General features: G+C 36.4%; 2 protein-coding genes across 10 annotated transcripts in view; one reads left to right on the forward strand and one right to left on the reverse strand.

The window, feature by feature from the left end:
• Positions 1-226: 226 nt before the first annotated feature.
• Positions 227-11,995, forward strand: LOC113074624 (butyrophilin subfamily 2 member A2-like). 7 transcript variants are annotated; one of them, XM_026247446.1, is made up of 12 exons: positions 228-403; positions 760-818; positions 2,684-2,897; positions 2,981-3,084; positions 4,358-4,456; positions 4,976-5,077; positions 6,201-6,365; positions 8,851-8,988; positions 9,111-9,162; positions 9,438-9,464; positions 9,603-9,629; positions 10,724-11,995. In XM_026247446.1, exons 4-12 carry the CDS (start codon positions 3,013-3,015, stop codon positions 11,281-11,283), a joined length of 1,242 nt encoding a protein of 413 aa, XP_026103231.1. In that variant the 5' UTR covers positions 228-403; positions 760-818; positions 2,684-2,897; positions 2,981-3,012; the 3' UTR covers positions 11,284-11,995. The 7 variants fall into 7 exon arrangements, with proteins under 7 accessions (XP_026103233.1, XP_026103231.1, XP_026103232.1 ...); XM_026247447.1 differs by having other exon boundaries at positions 763-818; XM_026247448.1 differs by lacking the exon at positions 760-818 and having other exon boundaries at positions 227-403; positions 2,992-3,084.
• A 217-nt stretch (positions 11,996-12,212) lies between these two features.
• LOC113074623 (integrin beta-4-like) overlaps positions 12,213-20,900 on the reverse strand; it is a 28,304-nt gene continuing 19,616 nt past the window's right edge. Inside the window, exons 33-42 of one of the 3 annotated variants that reach the window (XM_026247440.1) lie at positions 19,039-19,182; positions 18,570-18,731; positions 17,613-17,774; positions 17,249-17,362; positions 16,434-16,583; positions 15,447-15,635; positions 15,146-15,301; positions 14,663-14,824; positions 14,240-14,401; positions 12,213-13,273 (exon numbers count right to left, since the gene is read on the reverse strand). In XM_026247440.1, coding sequence (XP_026103225.1) covers positions 13,161-13,273; positions 14,240-14,401; positions 14,663-14,824; positions 15,146-15,301; positions 15,447-15,635; positions 16,434-16,583; positions 17,249-17,362; positions 17,613-17,774; positions 18,570-18,731; positions 19,039-19,182 — 1,514 coding nt within the window. In that variant the 3' untranslated portion in view covers positions 12,213-13,160. The remainder of the gene's footprint in view (positions 13,274-14,239; positions 14,402-14,662; positions 14,825-15,145; positions 15,302-15,446; positions 15,636-16,433; positions 16,584-17,248; positions 17,363-17,612; positions 17,775-18,569; positions 18,732-19,038; positions 19,183-20,900) is intronic. The other 2 variants (XM_026247441.1, XM_026247442.1) reach the window with 2 other exon arrangements.

The following is a 20,900-nucleotide window of genomic DNA, read 5'->3' on the forward strand; positions in this document are numbered from 1 at the left end:
ACTATAATAAATCAAATAAATTTTTCGGTTTACAAATAATAGTGAACTGAGTAAAAAAAAAAAAAAAAAAAATTATACATTAGCTCCCTCTGGTGGATGTCTTTTAAATAACAAGACAAGAAGAAGAAGTCGTCCAATTTCGGTAATGTTACGGAAACATACGATGAATCTTTCGGTCTCGTTCGGAACGTCACGGAAATACACGATCGGTAATCACTCCGTGACAAAAAGGCTAATAATTAAATTACCAAGACGTGTGAACGCCGATTGGTCACCACGAGATTCATCACCACACTCCTGCCCTGACTGCATTCGCTGAACCAGCAACGACATTCACAAGCATCAACTGAGGTTGTGATGTAGAAAAACTTTCTGAGGATATTTCGAAAGGTTAAACAGAAAGGTATGTGACTTACATCTTAGTAAACTTTATATTCTGTCATTGACAGCGGTGCACCTGCTACATGTAATGACTTTTGCACCTGCGTTATATTTTGACTGCATTGCGCTTCTCCGAGTTTGGAGTGTATTTATGACGTCTTCATATATCTTCTGCTTTTTTGTCATCTGGAATAACGCACATTCTGCAACCATAAACCTAACGGAAATAAGTAGGCTATTTTATTTAGGTTTTCTAAATGCTCTGACGAGGAAGATTAAATGTTCATATTAACACATTATTTTTGTTATTAGCTGTATTAATAAAATGCAAATACGTGATATTCTTATTTTGATGACAACGAATGATTCTGTCTTCAGCAGCTTTTTACATCTACATCCAACACCACCTACTCACTCTCGCTCAGAAATACACACAGGTCTGTACTGGTTTAATTCGCTTAAAGGATCAGTGTGCTTTCGAGAGATCTGCACCTTGTGCTCGTTCACGTGGTGTGTGTGTGTGTGTGAATCTGTCAGGGGCTCTTTAATCTGTCCCTGTTCCCGACCTGACACGTGGTGTGACGATGCCAACACTCCACCAGGCTGAAAACAAGTCAAGTGATTAATTTGATTAATAGTTCTAAAACTTTACAGATAGATGGAGTGGCTGCTTGTGTGTCCTAGTGGTTGATAGGATGTTGCAATCCAGTTTAGTGAGTGCTCTGGGTTGTTTCTAGGGTGCTGCTGATGTCTTGTAGGGTACAAAGCAAAAAATAAATGTATTGTTTATTTAAATATTTGTATTTAAACGGTCAAATGATATGTTATTGAATCCTATTCTATTTTCCATTATGTTATATAAAAAAAACAAAGCTTATTACTGTAGGTCAATTCAGGCCAAAGGTTTGATCCAAGTTTGGTGGATGTAACTCTAGTCTGACAGTTTGGGTTTTCAGAATAATAAGTTTAAACACACCACCAGTTTTTTTTTTTTCCAGCCACCAAAACCGTGTGCACATACTTTAAGGTATTGCTGATCAGTAATGTAGTCAGTGTATGTGGTTTGTGATCTATATGGCAGTGCATTTTTCTCAGTGCACCATGTACAGTATATGAACAAACTTTTGTGTCCTTCATTAGTCATGATGTTCATTCATCTGTGTAAGTCAGCAGTTTTATTTGATCATAAATGGATGAGAGTGAGCTAATTGGAGCCTAAATAAAACATTGCACACCAGAAGAACATTTAGTTCAGAGTATAGCAGATCATTAATAAAAGCTTATCGGAGTCCTGTCATGTCAACAAGTAGTTAATCATACAAAAATGCAAGTAAGCTGAAGTAGTGTCTTTGGTGACATTGCACTGCTGTAACAAACAGAAAGCAAGTGTTTGCACACCAAACTAACATAAAATTAAGGAATTTACATATTTCATAGTATTGTATGCGTGATTTCCTAGGGTTTTGTGACCTGGTGTCAATCCATTTTTATCAGTGCATAATGTACAAATATATTTATAGGAGACCCATTGTTTTCATCTTTCTTATTGTCTAAAAACAGGAAATAAACTCCAGTTAATCTGTAAACATATTAAAACAAAGAAATATTTACATAAAATGAAGAAGACACATTTATTACAAAGCTCTGCATCTCAAATAGATGAAAATAAAAATGAGAAAAAATGCTTAAAATGACCTAATTTGATAATGGCGGTTTCATAAATATCAATAACAACTTCCATGTTATCATGTAGTTTTTTTTCTCTTCTTCACAAAATAAGAATGAAGATTTAGCTTATTATATATGTGTTAGTTTTAATGTACATATCAAAATAACAACAGCTGTCAAAAGTCAAACGTTTTGGTTCTAATCCATTTAATGTAATAAATAAAAACTAACTTTAAAAAAATCTGTAATTTTCTGTTCATCAGGGTCCTAAGCTCTTATTTTTCTTCTCACTGGCCACAAATTTAACCTAGAGGTCTGGATTAGTCATAAAATAATGAATCAGAATCATTCATACATGTGAATTTTTCATTGTCATTGTGGCAGTGTGGAAAAAATGAGCATTTTGTGTTTATTTTCTTTAAAATGTAATTATTAAATCTCAGATTGTCAGGATGTCATGTAATTAATAAAGTTTAATTCATTTAAAAATAATGCGAAATGGAAGTTTTCACTGGTGGCCTGGACATTTGGGCTGTAAGTGTATTGTAAGCTGCTTTTACTGTAAATATTTTCTCATTGGTGTGTGAAGATTTGGGACTGGAATGAGGAATTGAGTGTCGAGGTGTTCTGGCAGGTTGTGTGGGTGTGCTGGAGAAATGTTGAGAAGACCTGCTGATTTGGCACAATTACATCCCATTCTGTCCCTGAGCGTCCATTAAAAGTGCTCTCACTGCTTCCTGGGGTCTCTCTGGACCTGAACCCACTGTTGTAACGAGCCGACCGGAGCAAACCGCAGAGCGAACAAAAAATAATGCAATGTTGCAGGTTGAGTTTGCTGAGATTTGAGAGTAAGGCTTTTTACAAACCCCTCCCATCTTTCACAGCTGTTACACTGTCTTAAACCTTCTCTATTTCTGTCTTTTTTTTGCAGTTTTCTAATAGGGTCACATCAGCCTGTCCAGAATGATGAAAGATTGCCTTCAGTTCCTCACTGAGCCAGCCAAGAAGCTGAAGTTTCGTCTGAAGGTACAGTGGGTCATTCATTCATTCATTCGTTTGTTGCATCACAGGATTAGATTTTCCAGTATCTTTTCCAGAGTTGATTTTGTTCAAAACTAACTTCATCATTTAAACCAAAACCAACAATATTTCCCACTGATAAGGTAGTGTTATTGTTTATCAGTGAGACAATATGAATGAGACATGTGGCATATGAGGAAAATAAGGAAATTAAGATAAATATCACTTGTGAGCAGAATGTATATTTTATGTCTATTTTATACCAAATATGTGACCCTGGACCACACAACCAGTCTTGTGACTGGGGTATATTTTTTAGCAATAACCAAAAATACATTGTGTATGTCAAAATGATCCATTTTTCTTTTATGCCAAAAATCATTAGGATATTAAGTGAAGATCATGTTCCATGAAGATATTTTGTAAATTTCTTACCGTAAATATAGCAATCAGTAATATGCATTGCTAAGAACTTAATTTGGGCAACTTTTGATATTTTTAGATATTTTCTCAGTATTTAGATTTTTTTGCACCCTCAGATTCCAGATTTTCAAATAGTTGTATCTTGACCAAATATTGTCCTATCATAACAAACCATACATCAATGGAAAGCTTATTTATTCAATAAAAATGTAAATGTATCCTTATGACTGGTTTTGTGGTCCAGGGTCTCATATAATTATTTACAGTCAAGCCAAAATTGTCAAAAAATATAAAATAATTGTGAAAATAAATATGATTTAATTATTTAATACAATACCGTAATCATTTGTATTTAGAATAAACTACTTAAATTGTGAGGCACAATTACAGGCTTTTTTGTTCAATGAATTGACTTCTGTCAAAACTAGTTTAGTTGTGACATCATTTTCATCACAACAGTTTTTCCTGCTACAAAATGAAATGTAAGCTGTGGAGTGTGCGGAATATAAGGAAAATTAATATATATATTTTATATTATATGTTGTGTATTTCAAAATTTTTATCCTTTTATAATTTAATTTTGAATATAATCAGTTCCGGTCAAGCTGTAACTGTTGAACTTGTGTAAAAAGTGTACAAATTTTGTTTAAATATTTGTTTAATAATGAAAATATTCTTTAATTGTGTATTTAGGATATAAAATTAGTCTGCAGTTATAATACAGTCCATAATGTAACAATGCAACATTTGAGATGTGGTGATGACTTTAAGAAAAAAAAAATTGAATATAGCATTTAGAAATGAAGCCATTATATATTCCTTGGTGGAGCTTCAGTTACTCCATGATTTCCCACTGTCTGTGCAGGAGACACGGAAGAGAGTGAAACATGTAAAGAAAGAGCCATTAACAGAGAGTCAGCTGTTTATAATGGAGCTCGCGCGAGAACTCAACAGGATCTGTCAGGTAAGACAAATATATTGTTGTATTGTACCTGTACCTGGCCTAGCTGTCTAGTCAGGGTCAAGAAAGAAATCCACTACCATCAACTACCGTATTTTTTGGACTATACAGTAAGTCGCACCTGAGTATAAGTCGCATCAGTCCAAAAATACGTCATGATGAGGAAACAAACATATGTTAGTCGCACCGGACTACAAGTCGCATTTATTTAGAACCAAGAGAAAACATTACCGTCTACAGCCGCAAGAGGGCGCTCTGTCTTCAGTGTAGACTACAGGAGCACTGAGCAGCATCTCTGGCAGCATAGAGCGCCCTCTCGCGGCTGTAGATGGTAATGTTTTATGTTAGTTAATTTCGATTGGTTCATGTCAAATTAATTTTGATAATGACTATAAGTAGCAGGACCAACCAAACTATGAAAAAGTGTGACTTATAGTCTGGGAAATATAGAACATTTCTACACACATTTGCAAAACTCTCTTTATCCCTGTTGGAGGCGCTCATGCTGCTGATGTTTTTCAGAGGTCCTATATTCTGGCTCACATCTGGACCGGAGAGGATGTATGGCCTCCACATGCCTGTCGAGAGTTCATTTTGGAGACCGCCAACATCCTGGAGATGAAGGTTAGAAGCTGAGTTTAAATGAATCACAGGCAACTGAACTGTACTTTAACAAATTCAACACATTTACATGTCCTGTTCAAGTTTATATCTTGTAAGCTGCTTCATCAAGACTAAAATAGAATTTTCTGGAAAAAAAAAGATGATTATTCTGGGAAGAAAGTTATAATAAAATATAAATGTCATATGATATGTGTATGTATAACAATTTGTGTAATTCATACTGAAAAATGAAATTATTCATATTTATATGCAAACATGATAAAACATTCAAATTCAAGGAAATTCATTAGAATTCTTCTTCTTAGTTTGGAAATGTAAAAAGCATTCTCAGTTCATTTCTGAACGATGCACACTCCTGTTCCTCAGTGAATATAGTCCGCTTCCTGTATTCATTTAGCTGCGTCCTACAGGAGACACACTCTGTTTCTCAGGATCTGCATGGCTTTAATTACAGGCTGATGTTGGTTGGTTAGAGTCGTGTTTATATTTAGAAAAAAATCCTGCTTTAGACACAAACTGCCCCCAGTCCCCATAGTAACCAGCTAGTCTGTTTCTATCAGGCTGACAGCTCCTGTAGCTTGAGGGTTTGCAATTCTGTCATTTTTTTTTAAAGGATCAAGCTTTAATCATGGTTTGTTTAGTATAGTATAGTCCACAGTACTTTTGTGTCCTTGAGCTGTAGTTCACTCCATGGTGTCCGCCTCGCGGATTTAGTGTACTTTTAAAAAAGCTTGTTGTCAGCACATTGCGTCTGAGAAATCAAAGTAATTGATTTTTTCAGACACAGGCTGTTTATTAAAAAGGTTACTGCGTCATAAATGTCAGCTCAAGGGGCTGAAGTTATTGAGGAAATTATTTTCACAGTAACTGATATTGAATCAAAAATACTGTATGTTGCAAAATTTGTACAGTTTTGAGGGACTTGGATCAGAATGTCTCTATGTGTGGTTATGTCATATAGATGATACAGACATTCAGCTGGCCAGATGTAGTTTATATTCATTCCAAAGCCATGACTAGAAATTTCAATATTCAAAAGCACCATAAAAATATCATAAAATACATAACTTGCATGCTATATTCCAAGTTGTCTGTTTGTTTTTTTGTTTTTTTCAATATGAAGGAAAATATTGAGAAGCCCATGCAAGTTCATGCTGATCTGCATCCGGAAAAGCGGGACTGGAAGAGTCAATTACTGAGCATGCTGGAGCAGGGAGGAGAATATGACATGGGCCCGTACAAAAGGATCATTATGGACTGGACACGAGCACAGCGCAACAGACACCCGGTGAGGAAGATCCAGAAAGTCCTAATCTGCATATTCACTACAAAAACTGACTTCATGAGGTGCATTTAAGGATGTTTTTCAAACCGTATTGAAAATGTTCATTATGTAACATGTAAAAAAATATATATATATATATATATATATATATATATATATATATATATATATTAGGGCTGTCAAAATTAACACATTAATGCAAATTCATTTTAATGGCACTAATTTTATTAATGCGTGATTTAATGCAGCACACATTTTCTGTTTCTGGGATTCCGTGGGTCCTTTAATTCTTAAGAGGTCTTAAATTTAGTTGTATCATATTTAAGGCCGCAAAAAGTCTTAAAAGGTCAAATAAAATCTTAATTATGATTTCAAAAGGTCTTAAATGTGGGGAGGGGCAGACAAGAATTGTGATATGGCTATATTTCTGCTGTTCTGACAGTCCAATCTACTGGTAGGATGTGCACGGCATAAAAAAATATGCATTTTATATTTTAAAAAGTTTTATATATTCGTTTTTTATATATTATATAGCAGGGATCCTCAAATCTGGACCTCGAGATCCACTTTCCTACAGAGTTTAGCTCTAACCCTAATCAAGCACACCTGAGCATGCTAATGAATGCTAATCATTGTCTTTGGGATCATTCGAAAATCACAAGCAGGTGACTTTGATCAGGGTTGGAGCTAAACTCTGCAGCGCATTGGACCTCCAGGGCAAGATTTGAGGAAGGGGGTTATATAGCATATTTTACTAACTTTTTAAGATATAAAATGTATGTTTATTTGTAACCGTTATGCTAACAAAAATAAGACATTTATGTCAGTAAAACAGTGACATCTGGTGACGCACACCATGCTGCGTTGTCACGGGAACATCCCAGCTGAAGAAAATGAGGAAATGGTCACTCTCTTTGCCAAGTGTATTCTAAACGACTACATAATGGCACACAAGTGCCCTGTTCACTCCAAAGTCACCGCTCCAAGGGGATGGCGATGATCACTTCCATTTAGAATTTGCCCCATAAACCATTCGGTAAAGATACTGGTACTGGCACACCGCTACAAAAATACATGTATGTTTGTGTGTGTGTGTGTGTCTAACAAAACTAATTTCAGTCATTTAAGCATAAGCCACATCAAAAGGTTTGTATAATAAAATAATCAAGTGTGTACAAACTTTTGTCTGATAGTGTTTATATAGGCTTCTATAGAGAAAATATGTTTATATCCATAAATCCATTACATTGTCTGGAGTAATTGGTTTGCAAGTTTAATATCAGTCCATGCTGGTAATGAAGCATCATACTCTCTCTTTGTATCTTAGTCTCGGGTTGCTCTCTGATTAAGAATTAAGATATTAACCTTGCTATGATCCTCTTGTCAGACCGGGTTGATTACAAACAACCTCACGGACTGAACTGAGAGAGTCCTGCACAGCCCGCTAAGCTGTACAAATTAGACTTACCATTGATTTCTATTTTTTTTTATTTCAAATAATGACAGTTTTTCCCAAACACTTGTAGCTTACTGCATACTAAATGGTGTACACTAAATTCTACCAGGGTTTCTGCAGGTCTTGAAAGGTTCTTTATGGGATGGTTCACCCCCCAAAAAAAATCTGTCGTCATTTACTCACCCTCCTGTTGTTTCTAGCCTGTATGAGTTTCTTTCTTCTGTTGAACACAAAAGATATTTTGAAGAATGTGGGTAACCTTTTTTTCATACTATGAAAGTTGATAACTACCAGCAACTGTTTTTTTATTTGCATTGATGGTTCAATGAAGAAACTGTAAAATTCATAGAACCTTTTCATTGCACAGAATATATTATTAAAATGTCCTTCACACTAAGAAAAAATGTATCTTTTAGAAAATGTTCATTGAAAGGTTCTTTGGGAAACCAAAAATTGTTCTTTCAATGACACCGCTGCGAAACCTTTGATTTTAAGAGTATATGCATTATGCAACAAGACCTGAATAAATGCATTTGCTCTTTCATATACAAAATTATTAAACAATCCAAACTCGCATCATGGTTGAGGCAGATGATTTAGCTGCTGTGTTAACACTCTTCAGGGAGGTCAGCCTTCAAATGGCTAACTATTAGCTGTCACACATTAACCTGGATACGAGAAAGCATTTAAACATCGATAAAATTACACACCTTTTAAGTCTATAGGGACATGCATCCTTTAATTATAGCATTACCTTTCTCATGCCTAATCAATAATTCATACCTTTCTCAGAGTCCTTTTTATTTTCTTAGGAGTAATTTGTGTGTAACTCAATACAAGTTAATACTTTTAATGAAGTATCATCTCTCTCTCTCTCTCTCTCTCTCTCTCTCTCTCTCATTACAAGCAACTCAACTGACCTGCCTTAGTCACATGCATAAACACAAATGAATGTTTTTGCAAACTTTGAACGTGGTTGTTTCCAAAGTGTGTTATAAAAATCTATGTTTGCTTCTGGTGTCTCTCTCTCAGCATGGTATCTGGCCGGGTGAGGCGGTGCTGATGATGTTGGATGACGTGGAGCTGCAGTGGAAGCGGGGTCACCTGTCACACCTGCAGTCTGCCTTGGAGATGCTCATAGGGGTCGTGCTTGGGGAACATCTGGACAAGGTGTGATGCCTCTAGAAACACACACAACATTCAAAGACTTTCCATAAATTCAAAATAAAAGTAAATGTTTAGTTTATTTAATAACCAGCACCACTGACATTAAGCACACCATGTTTTTGTAGGAGCTCATTCCAAGACTGTGGCTGGTACAAAAACAAAAGACCCAGAAGATCGGTGAGAAGGCAATGACATTAATGTCCCAGAATTGATTCTGAAGTATAGTTAAGTACAGATGCTATAAGTGATTTCTGCTCCACTAGTGGCTTCAAGTGGAATTTTGAAAACAATTAGCAGATTGTCTGGTATTTTCTTGAATAGATTTTATACGTGTATATATTCCAAAAATCACATATAGCAGTTTTATTAGTTTAGACATGAAGTTGTTTATGATCCGTGTGTCTCGGATGGGCTTTCTGATAATCTCTCTTTTTCTCTCTGATTTTCGTTAGATTGCACTGGCTACATTCCACACATAGGTGAGAGATTGTAGGTTCATTAATCAAATAATTAATAAATGCATGGACATTCAGCAGCTGTAGGCATCAAAGCTGTTAATGCAATAGTTTATTTCTATTATTTATATAGTTACACAGAAATGTTGCTTTTCTTTTCAGTATGGAACTGGATATGTGATGCTACAGGTATGTGTCACCGTGTGTATGTATGTGTGTGTGTGTGTATATATATATATATATACACACACACACACACACACACACACACACACACATATATATAATACAAACACACACTGTATATACACTCATTAAAATGTTTGATCAAAAATACAGTATTTTTATTAAAATATTTGTAATATTTATTTGAATATATTGTCAAATGTAATTTATTTCTGTGATGCAAAGCTGAATTTTTGTCATCATTACTCTAGTCTTCAGTACATGATCCTTCGGAAATATTGCATACTGTATCTGTGAGTGGCAAAAATATGTGAACATGTAGTTTTTTTTTTTTCATATTAGCTGTTAATTTGAAGTTGAAATTCGAGTCCATCTGTTGAGAGGTGTTTTCAGTCAGTGAGAGGACTATCGGGTGTCAGTGCCTGCCCTGTTTTATTTCGAGAACAGGGATCTATCAAAATCTGATCATGGTTGTGCAAGTGAATCATGGCACAAAGAAATTGGATCTCTGAAGACCTCAGAAAGAGAGTAGCTCATCAGGCTAGAAAAGGTTACAAAACCATCTCTAAAGAGTTTGTACTCTTTAGAAAAAATGGAGGAGTGGTCAGCCAACAAAGATCACTCCAAAAGCAAGACGTGTAATAGTCTGTGAGGTTGCATTGGACCCCAGAGTAACTTTTAAATAACTAAAGGCCTTTTTCTCACTTGTAATATCATGAGTCCACCATAAGGAGAACCATGGATGAGACCAAAATAGAACTTTTTGTTTTAAATGAAAGCGTTATGTTTGGAGAAAGGAAAATAACCTTTTCCCATCTTTGAATCATGGTGGTGGTAATATCATGGTTTGAACCTGTCTTGCTGTGTCTGGGCCAGGAAGGCTTTCCATCATTGATGTAACAATGAATTCTGAATTATATCTGCAAATTCTAAAGGAAAATGTCAGGACACGAGTCTCAAGAGAAAGTGGGTCATGCCGCAAGACAACTATCTTAAGCACACAAGTTTATATATAAATATATATATATTCATTTTCTTGAAAATCTTCCATGATGCACCTAAACACTTAAATTTAACTGTACTACCCTGTTTTACAGTGGAGGTGACTTTTGACCCAGAGACGGCCAACCCTGCTCTGGTTCTGTCTGAGGACTGCAAGCGCATGCAGTGCGGTCTGGAGCGGCGAGAGGTTCCCTGCAGTCTGAGGCGCTTTGACGGCTGGTGGTGCTGTCTTGGCTCTGAGGGCTTCTCGTCAGGACGCCGGTACTGGGAAGTAGAAGTGGGCGACCGTGATTGGCGTCTTGGGGTGGCAAAAGAATCCGCTCTCTGCAAAGGCTACAGACCGCTCAACACTCAGAGTGGATACCTCACCCTCAGGCTGGAACGGGGCTCCGAGCTCAAGGCCCTGACCATACCGCCCACACCCCTGCCCCAGTCGCTCATCCCGCGGAGGGTGGGTGTCTATCTGGACTATGAGGAGGGGCAGCTATCCTTCTATGACACCCAGAAGCGTGCACACATTTACACATACAGCGAGAGGTTCACAGAGAAGCTTTACCCAGTGTTTGGGACAGTGGAGATGGTGCGCGAGATGGTGCTCAGGCCTTCAGACCTGAGGGAGCGATGTCTCTGTAAGGGGCAATGCCTGTTCTGCTAATGTAGGTAATGATTGCACAATCCTCACACAAATGGATATGAAGAAATTACAAACACCATAAAACATTCATACAGTAATTGATCAATGCTTACCAAAAATAGAAGTGCATAAAGTGATTTCTGCACCACTAGCAACACAAAGGAATTGAAAAAAATACTGTTGTTAAACAGTCTGCGGTTGGTCAGACAAACAGATAGTCCCAGAAAGATGTATTTTTGTAGACGACCTTTGACGGTAGCATGACCCTGATTCCCTTGACAGAAACCCAAATTGTTTCTGTGCGAGACCAGTGTTTTAACTTTTTTTTTGAAGAAATCAACCTCCAAATGGTGTAGTCTATGCATATTAATCTGGGATAGAATTGATTTTAACATTGAAAAAAAATCACGTACTTCAGCTATGCTTTTCTATGTGCAGCTACCAAAAAAGATGCTTAACAATTCTAAGGGCTTGTTTGTTCATACTTATGCATGAGCGCTGGGAGTGTGTTCATGACTTTATCTTCATGCATAAATGCAGATATCTAAGTGCTTTAGTTTAATTGAACCACGGAAAATCTCAAAAGCTCAACGTCATTGTAATATTTCTAAATTATTTGCATTCTGAATGGTGATTGTTCTTCTTTCGTTACCCATATAATGTCCATTGCCATTATTTTTTTTAATCAAATAAAATAATTATCCAAAACCAAGGCCTAAAAGTGAAATATTGTTTGGCTTACCTGAATGCACTTTCCCAGTTTTCCCAGCACGTGTTGAATATACGTTCGACTCTGTTTGTCAGTAACATAAGAAAGCATGTAGAGGGCAGTGTCAGTACATCCTCCTCCAATCATTGTAAAGCATTTCAGTAGCTCATTTCACAGTGCTAAAAAATCTGATTGCACCTGATTGTTTCTAATAAACAAAGCTGACACACGATGAGTCAACTGTGGTACAGATGATTTATTGGTAAGGTAAACTAATATTCAGTGAGACTTTTGCATACTACGAATATGATGGTGAAATGCAATTTTAATATAAAACTAAAAAAAAAAAATTTGTTCCCAAGACAAAAGTACCATAAAAATGATTGAAGACAGTAAAAATGAAATTACATAGGTGTGAGATTGGTAATCTTTTCTATATTGCCAGTAAGTGTACAAACCTGGCAGACTTTGTCATCTGAAATACAGCCACAGGCCTAAAGTTACAACAGCACATCTTGCAACCAGGCAATAAAAAACAAACCTCAGTAACATATTTACAATCCTAAGAATCGAATCCATATGTATGCACTCATGTTGCAACATTTTATGCAACCCTTAAGTAAAAAAAAGAAAAAAGAAAATTGAATTAGGAGGGAAAATACTGAGTTGACGTATACACTCTAAACCAAGAGACATAGCAATATTTTATGTGAAATGCATTTAAGAAAACCTACATGCTCAAAAAACTTGATACATCTTGAAACTTGAAAGCAATGTCAATGATATAAATATCATGATATGATACCTGCTAACTTCAAACCTCGTCAAAATGAATGCAGTTAATCTCAAATGAGCAACAGAGCTGTATCCCATCCCACAAACATCAGTAACATTCCTCGCGAACACTACATAAAACATGATTTAATGCCAAAAGTTTAAACCAACACCTGTTTGGAAGCAATAAGATAACACTAAAAGGTTTAAGTCTTTACATTAAACAAGATATCAAGACTTTGGTCCAACAATCCGAGGAATCCAAGAACTCTGCTGTTCTCATGCTCACATAAACATCATACTATATATTGTACACATTGGTCTGTGAACTTTTTCTAGTTTGATTTGAGCATGTGTTTATACTGCTGCTCTGCCATGTGATTTCAGCTGAAGGCAAAAGGTAGTTCGATTAGGCTCAATAGTACTGTCTCTCCACCTTTTTAGTGACGGTGCTGCTGGACATCACTCCTCTCTGCACCATCTCCATCTGCTGCGTGATAGTGCCGCCCGACATCATCATCATACCTTCTAGAAAAAACACATCAGACGCAGTTCGAAAGTTATAAATATATTTACATAACAACATAGTATTTTATCTGGAATTTATATCATTTAAAAAGAAATAAATTGGAATGAATATTAGTATGAACTGCTTTCAAGTGTTTTTTATATAGTTTTTTATAACTTTGACACACACAACATGGTATTTTTTTCCAGAAAAGTTAGATAATTGATATAACATCAATATAAATATTTATTTAACATAATAAATTCTATTAAATATTATATTAATTAAATATTATATTAAATACAACTTATTTGTAATTTTTTTTTATATTTTATACTTATATTAGTAAAAAATTCTACTGTGGTCTATTTTACTATAAAATACTCAAATATTAATAATCATTAAGTTTAAGTGATCATTTGAAGATTTTAAATTTTTGTTTTCTGAAAAAAAATGTGGTGAACATTTTGTGGAAAATCACATTATTGCAAAATTAAAACCTTTTGATGGCTATGCTTTTGATATTGAACTTAATTATAGATTTTATTTATTTATCTATTTATTTATTGTTTTATAAAAATGCATGTATTTTACAGATCACAACATAAGCATAATGACCCAAAATGAATTATGTTTTGTAAGTTTATATTAAATGTTATAAAATAACTAAATAACTCATTTTTAATTGCATTTAATAAAAATTGTAGTAAAAATTTTAATTTCGTATTAACATGTATTTACATGAAGAAAATCTTAAAAAAATATAAAAACTTTTAATTTCATTTTTTTTTCTTTTAATGACTGTTCATTTGTTCACAAATTACTGTAATTTGTCTACATTTAGATTTTTTTTAATTTGAGAATTGTTTTGTTTTTTCATTACAAAATAAGCATATTTAGACAAAATTTATTATTTGACTATTTTTGTGGGTTTAAACATCATGTGAATTTTACACAGCCCTGAAAGATACAGTGCGTGTTGGTACCTGAAGACACAAAAGGTTCTGAGAACATGTTGTGTGAAGTAATCTCTGTTGGTAGGCTGAACACCTCTCTCTCTGTTGGTAGGCTGAACACCTCTCTCTCTGTTGGTAGGCTGAACACCTCTCTCTTTGTGACTGAATTACTGTTGTACTGTGACATGGAGCCTGAGGAGGACGACAAAAGAAAAAGATGATCCAAAAACAAAATGTTTCAAACAAAAAACTGTATCATCAGCAATTTTCCTAAAAAACAAACATAATATTCAACAGGAAATGATACAGGGCAAGACTTGATTTCATTGGTCTGATTGCATGATCAAAAGTAGGCTATGATATTGTTGAAACACTACACATTTAACAGTGAAATATAAGCATTAATACTCTCAGATCACTCTCTATGTGCCACTGCTGTGATGCCTCACATACCCCCATCTTGGGATTCGATGGTGATGATGCCCTCTCGCTCCGGTCCAAAGCCCTGTGTGGTCTGGGCTTGAACTTTGAATTTGTACAGCATGTTTTCTTTCAAATCAGACACAGTCAAAGAAGTTGCAGCATTGCCATTCACCTGGAAGGAGCGAAGATCTCCTGCAAAGACACCAAACAAAGTTTTAACAGGGAACCTAAAGGCCGGGACACACCAAGCAGATAGACAGCCATCAGGAAGTGTCTGTTGGGATAGTTTTTTTTTTTTTTGGTGAGTACCACATGTCGGGTCTTGTTGATTGCGTGTTGAACCGGCGACTGGGTCATCAGCGAGAGTGAGAACTCTGATTGGATGCTCATTTTACCGAATGAGTCATTGACTGAGAATTGGTGTGTCCCGGACTTAACGAACAGGGTTTGTTTCTGATAATTACATTTGTGACTGAGGTTGACATTCTTATGAGGTTGAGGTTGTTATCTGACCTCCACCATGCAGCTGTTCACAGGTAACCACATAGCCCAGGATGTCCCCGTTGGGTTTTCGGGGTTTCTCCCAGCTCAGCTGCAGTGTGTCTGGACTCAAAGCTGTGAAGATCAAAGGTCCCGGAGCGCTGGGAGTGCTGAGTGTGAATGGAGATCCTGAAAGACCGCACACACACACATACATGTTTTAGTAAATGGTACATACACATAATGTTTTAATATTAGTACTTCGGGATAGTGCCACTGCTATTGCTGGTAATAGCTACTATGGCCCCATACGTACCATAAAATTAGCTCTCACCTGGCATTGGGCTCAGTGGACTCTTGGGGTCGACTGCAGACTCAATGGTGATGACTCCCTCTCTCTCAGGACCCCAGCCCTCTCGACTCTGGGCCTTCACTTTAAAGATGTAGGATTGGTTGGGCAGAAGATCCTGAACCACCACAGAGTTCTGAGCGGGATTGTTCACCTCAATACACTTTACCTCATCTATAACAAGAACACAAAATGAGACCACAAAAAAAATGAATAGCTGTCAAATAGATATATGGAGCATATAGAAATGGTTTATATGTATATACTGTGTATATAGTATACAGACATAAATTGATGAATATTGATAATTACAGTACTATATAATAACTGAATTTAAAGGTGCTGTAGGGAACTTTTGTAAAAAATTATTTTTTACATATTTATTAAACCATTATGTCATTGTGTCCTGACAGTAGAATATGAGACACATAATCTGTGAAAAAAATCAAGCTCCTCTGGCTCCTCCCAGTGCTCCTATTGCCATTTGCAGAAACTCCATCGCTCCCGGTAAGAAACAACCAGAGCTGCGGTCCGTAACTTTGTTTGTGTTCAAAATGTAGAAAAATGTATATAATAAGCGAGTACACCAAGAATCCATTTTCCAAACCGTGTTTTTAGCTTGTCCTGAATCACTAGGGTACATCTATAATAAGTGTTTATATTCGGACTATTTTAGATTGCTTCGGGGATAACGCGGCGGAGTAACCCAGTAACTTTGTGATTCTTCATAGACATAAACAGAGAGAACTAGATCCGGCTACGATGTTCTTCCGCAAGACGCAAGCAGTTCTGTTTATTAACCGCTAGAGCGTCAAAAGTTCCCTACCGCAGCTTTAAGTTGTATGACAACTAAATAAACTATTGTAGTAATATATACATATGAACTCATAAAATATAGTACACCTCTGAATATCCCTTCATGTATTTAGAATGAATAAGTATGATAACTACGACTGAGAAGAGATGGATGACCTCCACTGAGAAGCTGGTAAAGGATGCAGTACCCCAGTACATCGGTCTCACAGTGGGGCTCCTGCCAGCTCACTTTCAGGGCCGTGGGCCCCAGGGCAGAGAAAACCAGTCTGCTGGGAGTCTCAGGGACACCCGGGTTGAAGCGAGAGTCTGAGGGCATGAGCAGTGCAGAGAGTAAAATGTCAAACCACAGTACAGACATTTAATTTTCTAGCCACAATTTTATTGGTTCAGCATTGGGGAAACATTCGGGGATAGGCTGAAATGTGACAGTCTGTAAGTAAAAGAAGAGATGCGTCCAACTTAACTACATTTTTCAGTAGTATGACAGTAGCCCAGCTGCTTTTAAAATAGTTTAAACATATTTTTCCAGTAACTGTTGAGCATACTTTTTTTTATGTCATCATATTTTGCTCTCACAAAGTGAACTAATAAAATAATAAAACGTGCTCTCCTAAAATGCAAGATATTTGAGAAATCAATTTTCAGAAATCTGTTCATTCAGTAAATGAATTGGTAAAAAAATTTGGTAAAAAAAGATTCATTTGGTCCCCTTCACAGCGTTTTGTCTTTTTAAAATATATATTTTAAATACATTATGTTGTTCTATTAATTACATTTATTGTAAATAAATATTTATTTCATCTATCAAATATACTTATAATAAATAAGTTCAATTCTGTCTTATATTCATTATTTATTTTTCACCTACTAAAAGATTTGCATTTACATTGTGAAATGCTTGTCTTTAAGAAAGTTACGGTTTCAAAGTCCCCTCTCCTGATGCACTGCTGGTTGTTTCTGGGTTCACTCACCCTGAAAAACACCATCCAGGTTCTGCAGTGCATCGTTGATATCTTCAGACTGAGTACGAGCTCTGGAGCTCAAGCTGTAGCTGGCAGTTGTACTCTGGCTGAAGCTAGAGACCCCTGAGAGACAGCCAAGGCACGGCAGGGTGGGAAACGGCAGGGTGTGGTGGGAAAGGGTTGGCAGGCAGCCGTCGCATGACAAGAAAACAGCAAGAGAAAAAAAAGTGTAGAGAGAAGACAAATGGCAAAAAGAAGAAGCAGGATTGAAGCGAGAGTCAGCTAAGGATTCTTGCCAAAAGCTGCACCTTGCGAGGCATTATAATCACATTTGATTAGCTTTGTGCACAGAGATCTATCATGCTCAATTTACCCAAGTTGTCCAGAAATCCAGCAGACAGGTTTCCCATGACGATAGAATCTCTGGTTCCATCACTGTCTGTGTAATGCCTGTTCTCAGAACGCTTCCTCAGAATCACTTCTTCTTTGAGAAGTCCACCATCCCTAAGATCATATCTGTGTGTCGTTGAACCTCCTGATTGTGACAGAAAACAATGATTGGTTAATGAGCTATCAAATCAAAGAATGATTCATAAACCCTCAAAGGAAAATTCTGTCATCATTTACTCACCCTCATGTCATTTCAAGTGTCATGTCTTACGTTAATGGAAAACAAAAACAGATGTTCTGGATAATGTGCTGCTCTTTTTTCAAAATAAAATTAGACCAGAAAGAAAATGCTAATTGAAAGGCAAATAAGTGCTATTAATCATAAAAGTCATAAAAGTATCATAAAAGTGGTCCAAATGGAAATATTATCCAAGTCCTCTGAAGCCATTCATTTGCTTTGTGTGAATAACTCTTCAGCTTTTTTACTCAAGATTATCGGTGAATCTGTAAGATTAGTAAAAATATATTTTTTAAAGATTTCTCTGATGACCAAGCATCTTTGATTTAGTAATACAGTAAAAACAGTAAAATTGTGAAATTTGATTAAATTTAAAACAATTGTGTCACGATCCCTCAGAAATAATTGTAATATGCTGGTAATATCTTGTGTAACTATCAAAATTAAAACAGGTTTTGATCAATTGAACGCATCCTTGCTGAACAAAAGTAAAATGTATTTTGAAAAAAGAAAAAAAGTGGAATATAGCACACAATATATAGTGCACATAGCTTTTACTGCCATTGATCATTTTAGGTACATTAGGCATTATGTATTGTGTTCTGCAGAAGAGGCAAAATAATACAGGTTTGGAATGAAACGAGGATAACTAAATTATGACAAAATTGTCATTTTTAAGCCAACTATGTTTTGCTTGGGTACCTTTGCCAGAAATGTACATTGTGGTGCTGCTGTTATTGGTTCCACCGAGACGGGGTGTGGAATGGCTGTATGTGGATGATGAGGAACTGACATTGCGGGAAAGGGAGCCGCTTCCTCCTAGGTACAGGAAACTCTGGTCCCACTTTCCATTTCCAAACTGATCTGTAAGAACACATGAGAGAGAAGACGATAGCATGAATTAGCACAGCAACATTAGCACAACAGAACTCACAGTTGAAGTCAGCACTCCAGAATAGGGCTTTGAACTGTGGCCCAGAAGAAATCACCTCAATAGACCCAAACTGAAGAAAGCCCCTTAATTCAGATGAAGAAACAGTATTTTTGTGGAAGCAATGCACTTAGCAGTCTATTTAAAGATGCCAATTAGCACTCAAGTGACTTTGCTAGCTCAGCTTTGGGTTGACGTTGGGTGTAGATGGCATGTTGTCTGCCAGGGACAGGTCTTCACCTTGAGGCAGGGTCTGTGCATGACTATCGCTGGCATCTGTGGCCGGGCTCAGGAGGCAGGGGATGATGTCAGCAGGCAGTTTCCAGGACACCTTACGGAGATCCAGGTCTGAACCGACTAGCTGGACATGCTTCCAGCGTGAGCCTTCCGTAACCATGTGGGGAAGCAAGTAAGGCACAGAGAATATGTGTGCTGTCCATGCTCAACTTAATTCACAGAAAAATGAGAATTCTGTCATTAACTGCTAACCCTGATGTCACTGCAAACCTGACTTTCTTGAATACAAAAGCAGATGTTAGGTTAAAACAATGAGGCTGCGTTTTTTCTTATAATAAAAGTGTATGGGGCTACAAAGCGTAAAAACATCATAAAAGTAGTTCATATGATTTTTTGTGGTTGTGTAATGTAATTTCAAGAGTATTTGGTCAATGTATATTTTAAGCTTTCGGAATCCATGTTCAGCAAATATCAACTTGTATTTTGGTCTGCTTCTCACACAAAACTATCATATGGCTTCAACAGACTTGGGAAATAGAGCACAAGCAATATGGACCATAATTATGGTAGTTTAATGATGTTTTTTGGAGCATCCATCCATTCACATTTATTTTATGAAAAAGATCTGCATTTCTTTCTGTGCTCCATGGAAGTAAGAAAGTCATAAAAGCACGAAACAACCCGAGGGAGTAAATGATGACAGAATTTTCATATTTGGGTGAAATGTTCCTTTAACAACTTGAGTTAGGCAAAGAAGGATAGAAGAAAAGGTGGCAAGCTGATATCTTCTGAGCCCATCCATGATGCTACCGACATTTAGCAAGGCCAAGTCACCAGTTTGATCATTCTTGCCAAATATTTACAGAAGAAGCCCAAACTTTACAGCTGCAACATTCCTTGAACGCTGCACAAACAATGACTTCAACTTCCATAAAGAGCCCAGTCACCCAGTTTTACAAAGCCTTAAGGAAAGAAAAAGACATTGCTCCATGGCAAAGGCAAGTGATTCAATGGATGCACAGGGGACAAGAAAGAGCCTTTAAATTTCAACAGGAGCTGCATACGAATGATGCAAGGACATCATCCTGTTATACTGCAGATGAAGGCATACCATGACCACGTCTGACTCCTATTGTCCAGTGGTTTCTACAGGTCAACATAGCACAAAAAAGCTTCCGAATGCTTCAAACAATTACACCTACATGTTCAGGCATGCAATATAGTCAAGCATTGACACGTTTTGAAAAACTTAAGTCTTGTTTTAGTTCCCTGATACCCCTGATGAAAAGACCACAATTGTAAGGATATTAGTGTGCCGGTGTCCCTTTTACCAAGAACTGCACGGCCAACCAATTAACTCATTCTGTTTTAAATTTATCCTGGTCTTTTCAGCAAGGATATGCAGCAAACACACTACTGGTAAAGTTTGGGGCCGGCAAATGTTTTAATAAAAAATACAGTAAATCAGTAAAATTATTAAATATTATTTAAAATAACTCTTTTTCATTTTGATATACTTAATGTAAATTATTCCTTTTATCCAAAGCTGAATTTTAAACATTGTTACTCCAGTCTTCAGTGTAACATGATCCTTCAGAATTCCTTCTAAGATAGTGATTCGGTCTTTATTAATATCAGTTTTGAAAACAGTTTTGCTGCTTAATATCTTGCTTCAAGGGGGACTACAGTGGTGTTTCATGTATTCAGAGTTATTCACCATGTTAAAGAGATGGATTCTCATGCAAAACATGGCCAAAGTTGTATAAAATAATTTAATAGTTAAAAGTTAATAAATTCTGTGCCGAAAATCTTACTTCCAGGTTGGTACAAGTTTCAGCTGTTTTTGTGGATCTAATGATGTAGAC

This window comes from Carassius auratus, unplaced genomic scaffold (assembly GCF_003368295.1).
Source record: "Carassius auratus strain Wakin unplaced genomic scaffold, ASM336829v1 scaf_tig00015248, whole genome shotgun sequence".
NCBI lineage: Eukaryota > Metazoa > Chordata > Actinopteri > Cypriniformes > Cyprinidae > Carassius > Carassius auratus.

Excerpts from the sequence above, each read along its gene's own strand:
- LOC113074624 (XM_026247448.1), top strand. The coding sequence starts at position 3,013 with ATGATGAAAGATTGCCTTCAGTTCCTCACTGAGCCAGCCAAGAAGCTG. Across the intron at positions 8,989-9,110 it reads TTGGGGAACATCTGGACAAG|GAGCTCATTCCAAGACTGTG; the intron begins GTGTGATGCCTC and ends ATGTTTTTGTAG. Across the intron at positions 9,465-9,602 it reads TGGCTACATTCCACACATAG|TATGGAACTGGATATGTGAT; the intron begins GTGAGAGATTGT and ends TTTTCTTTTCAG.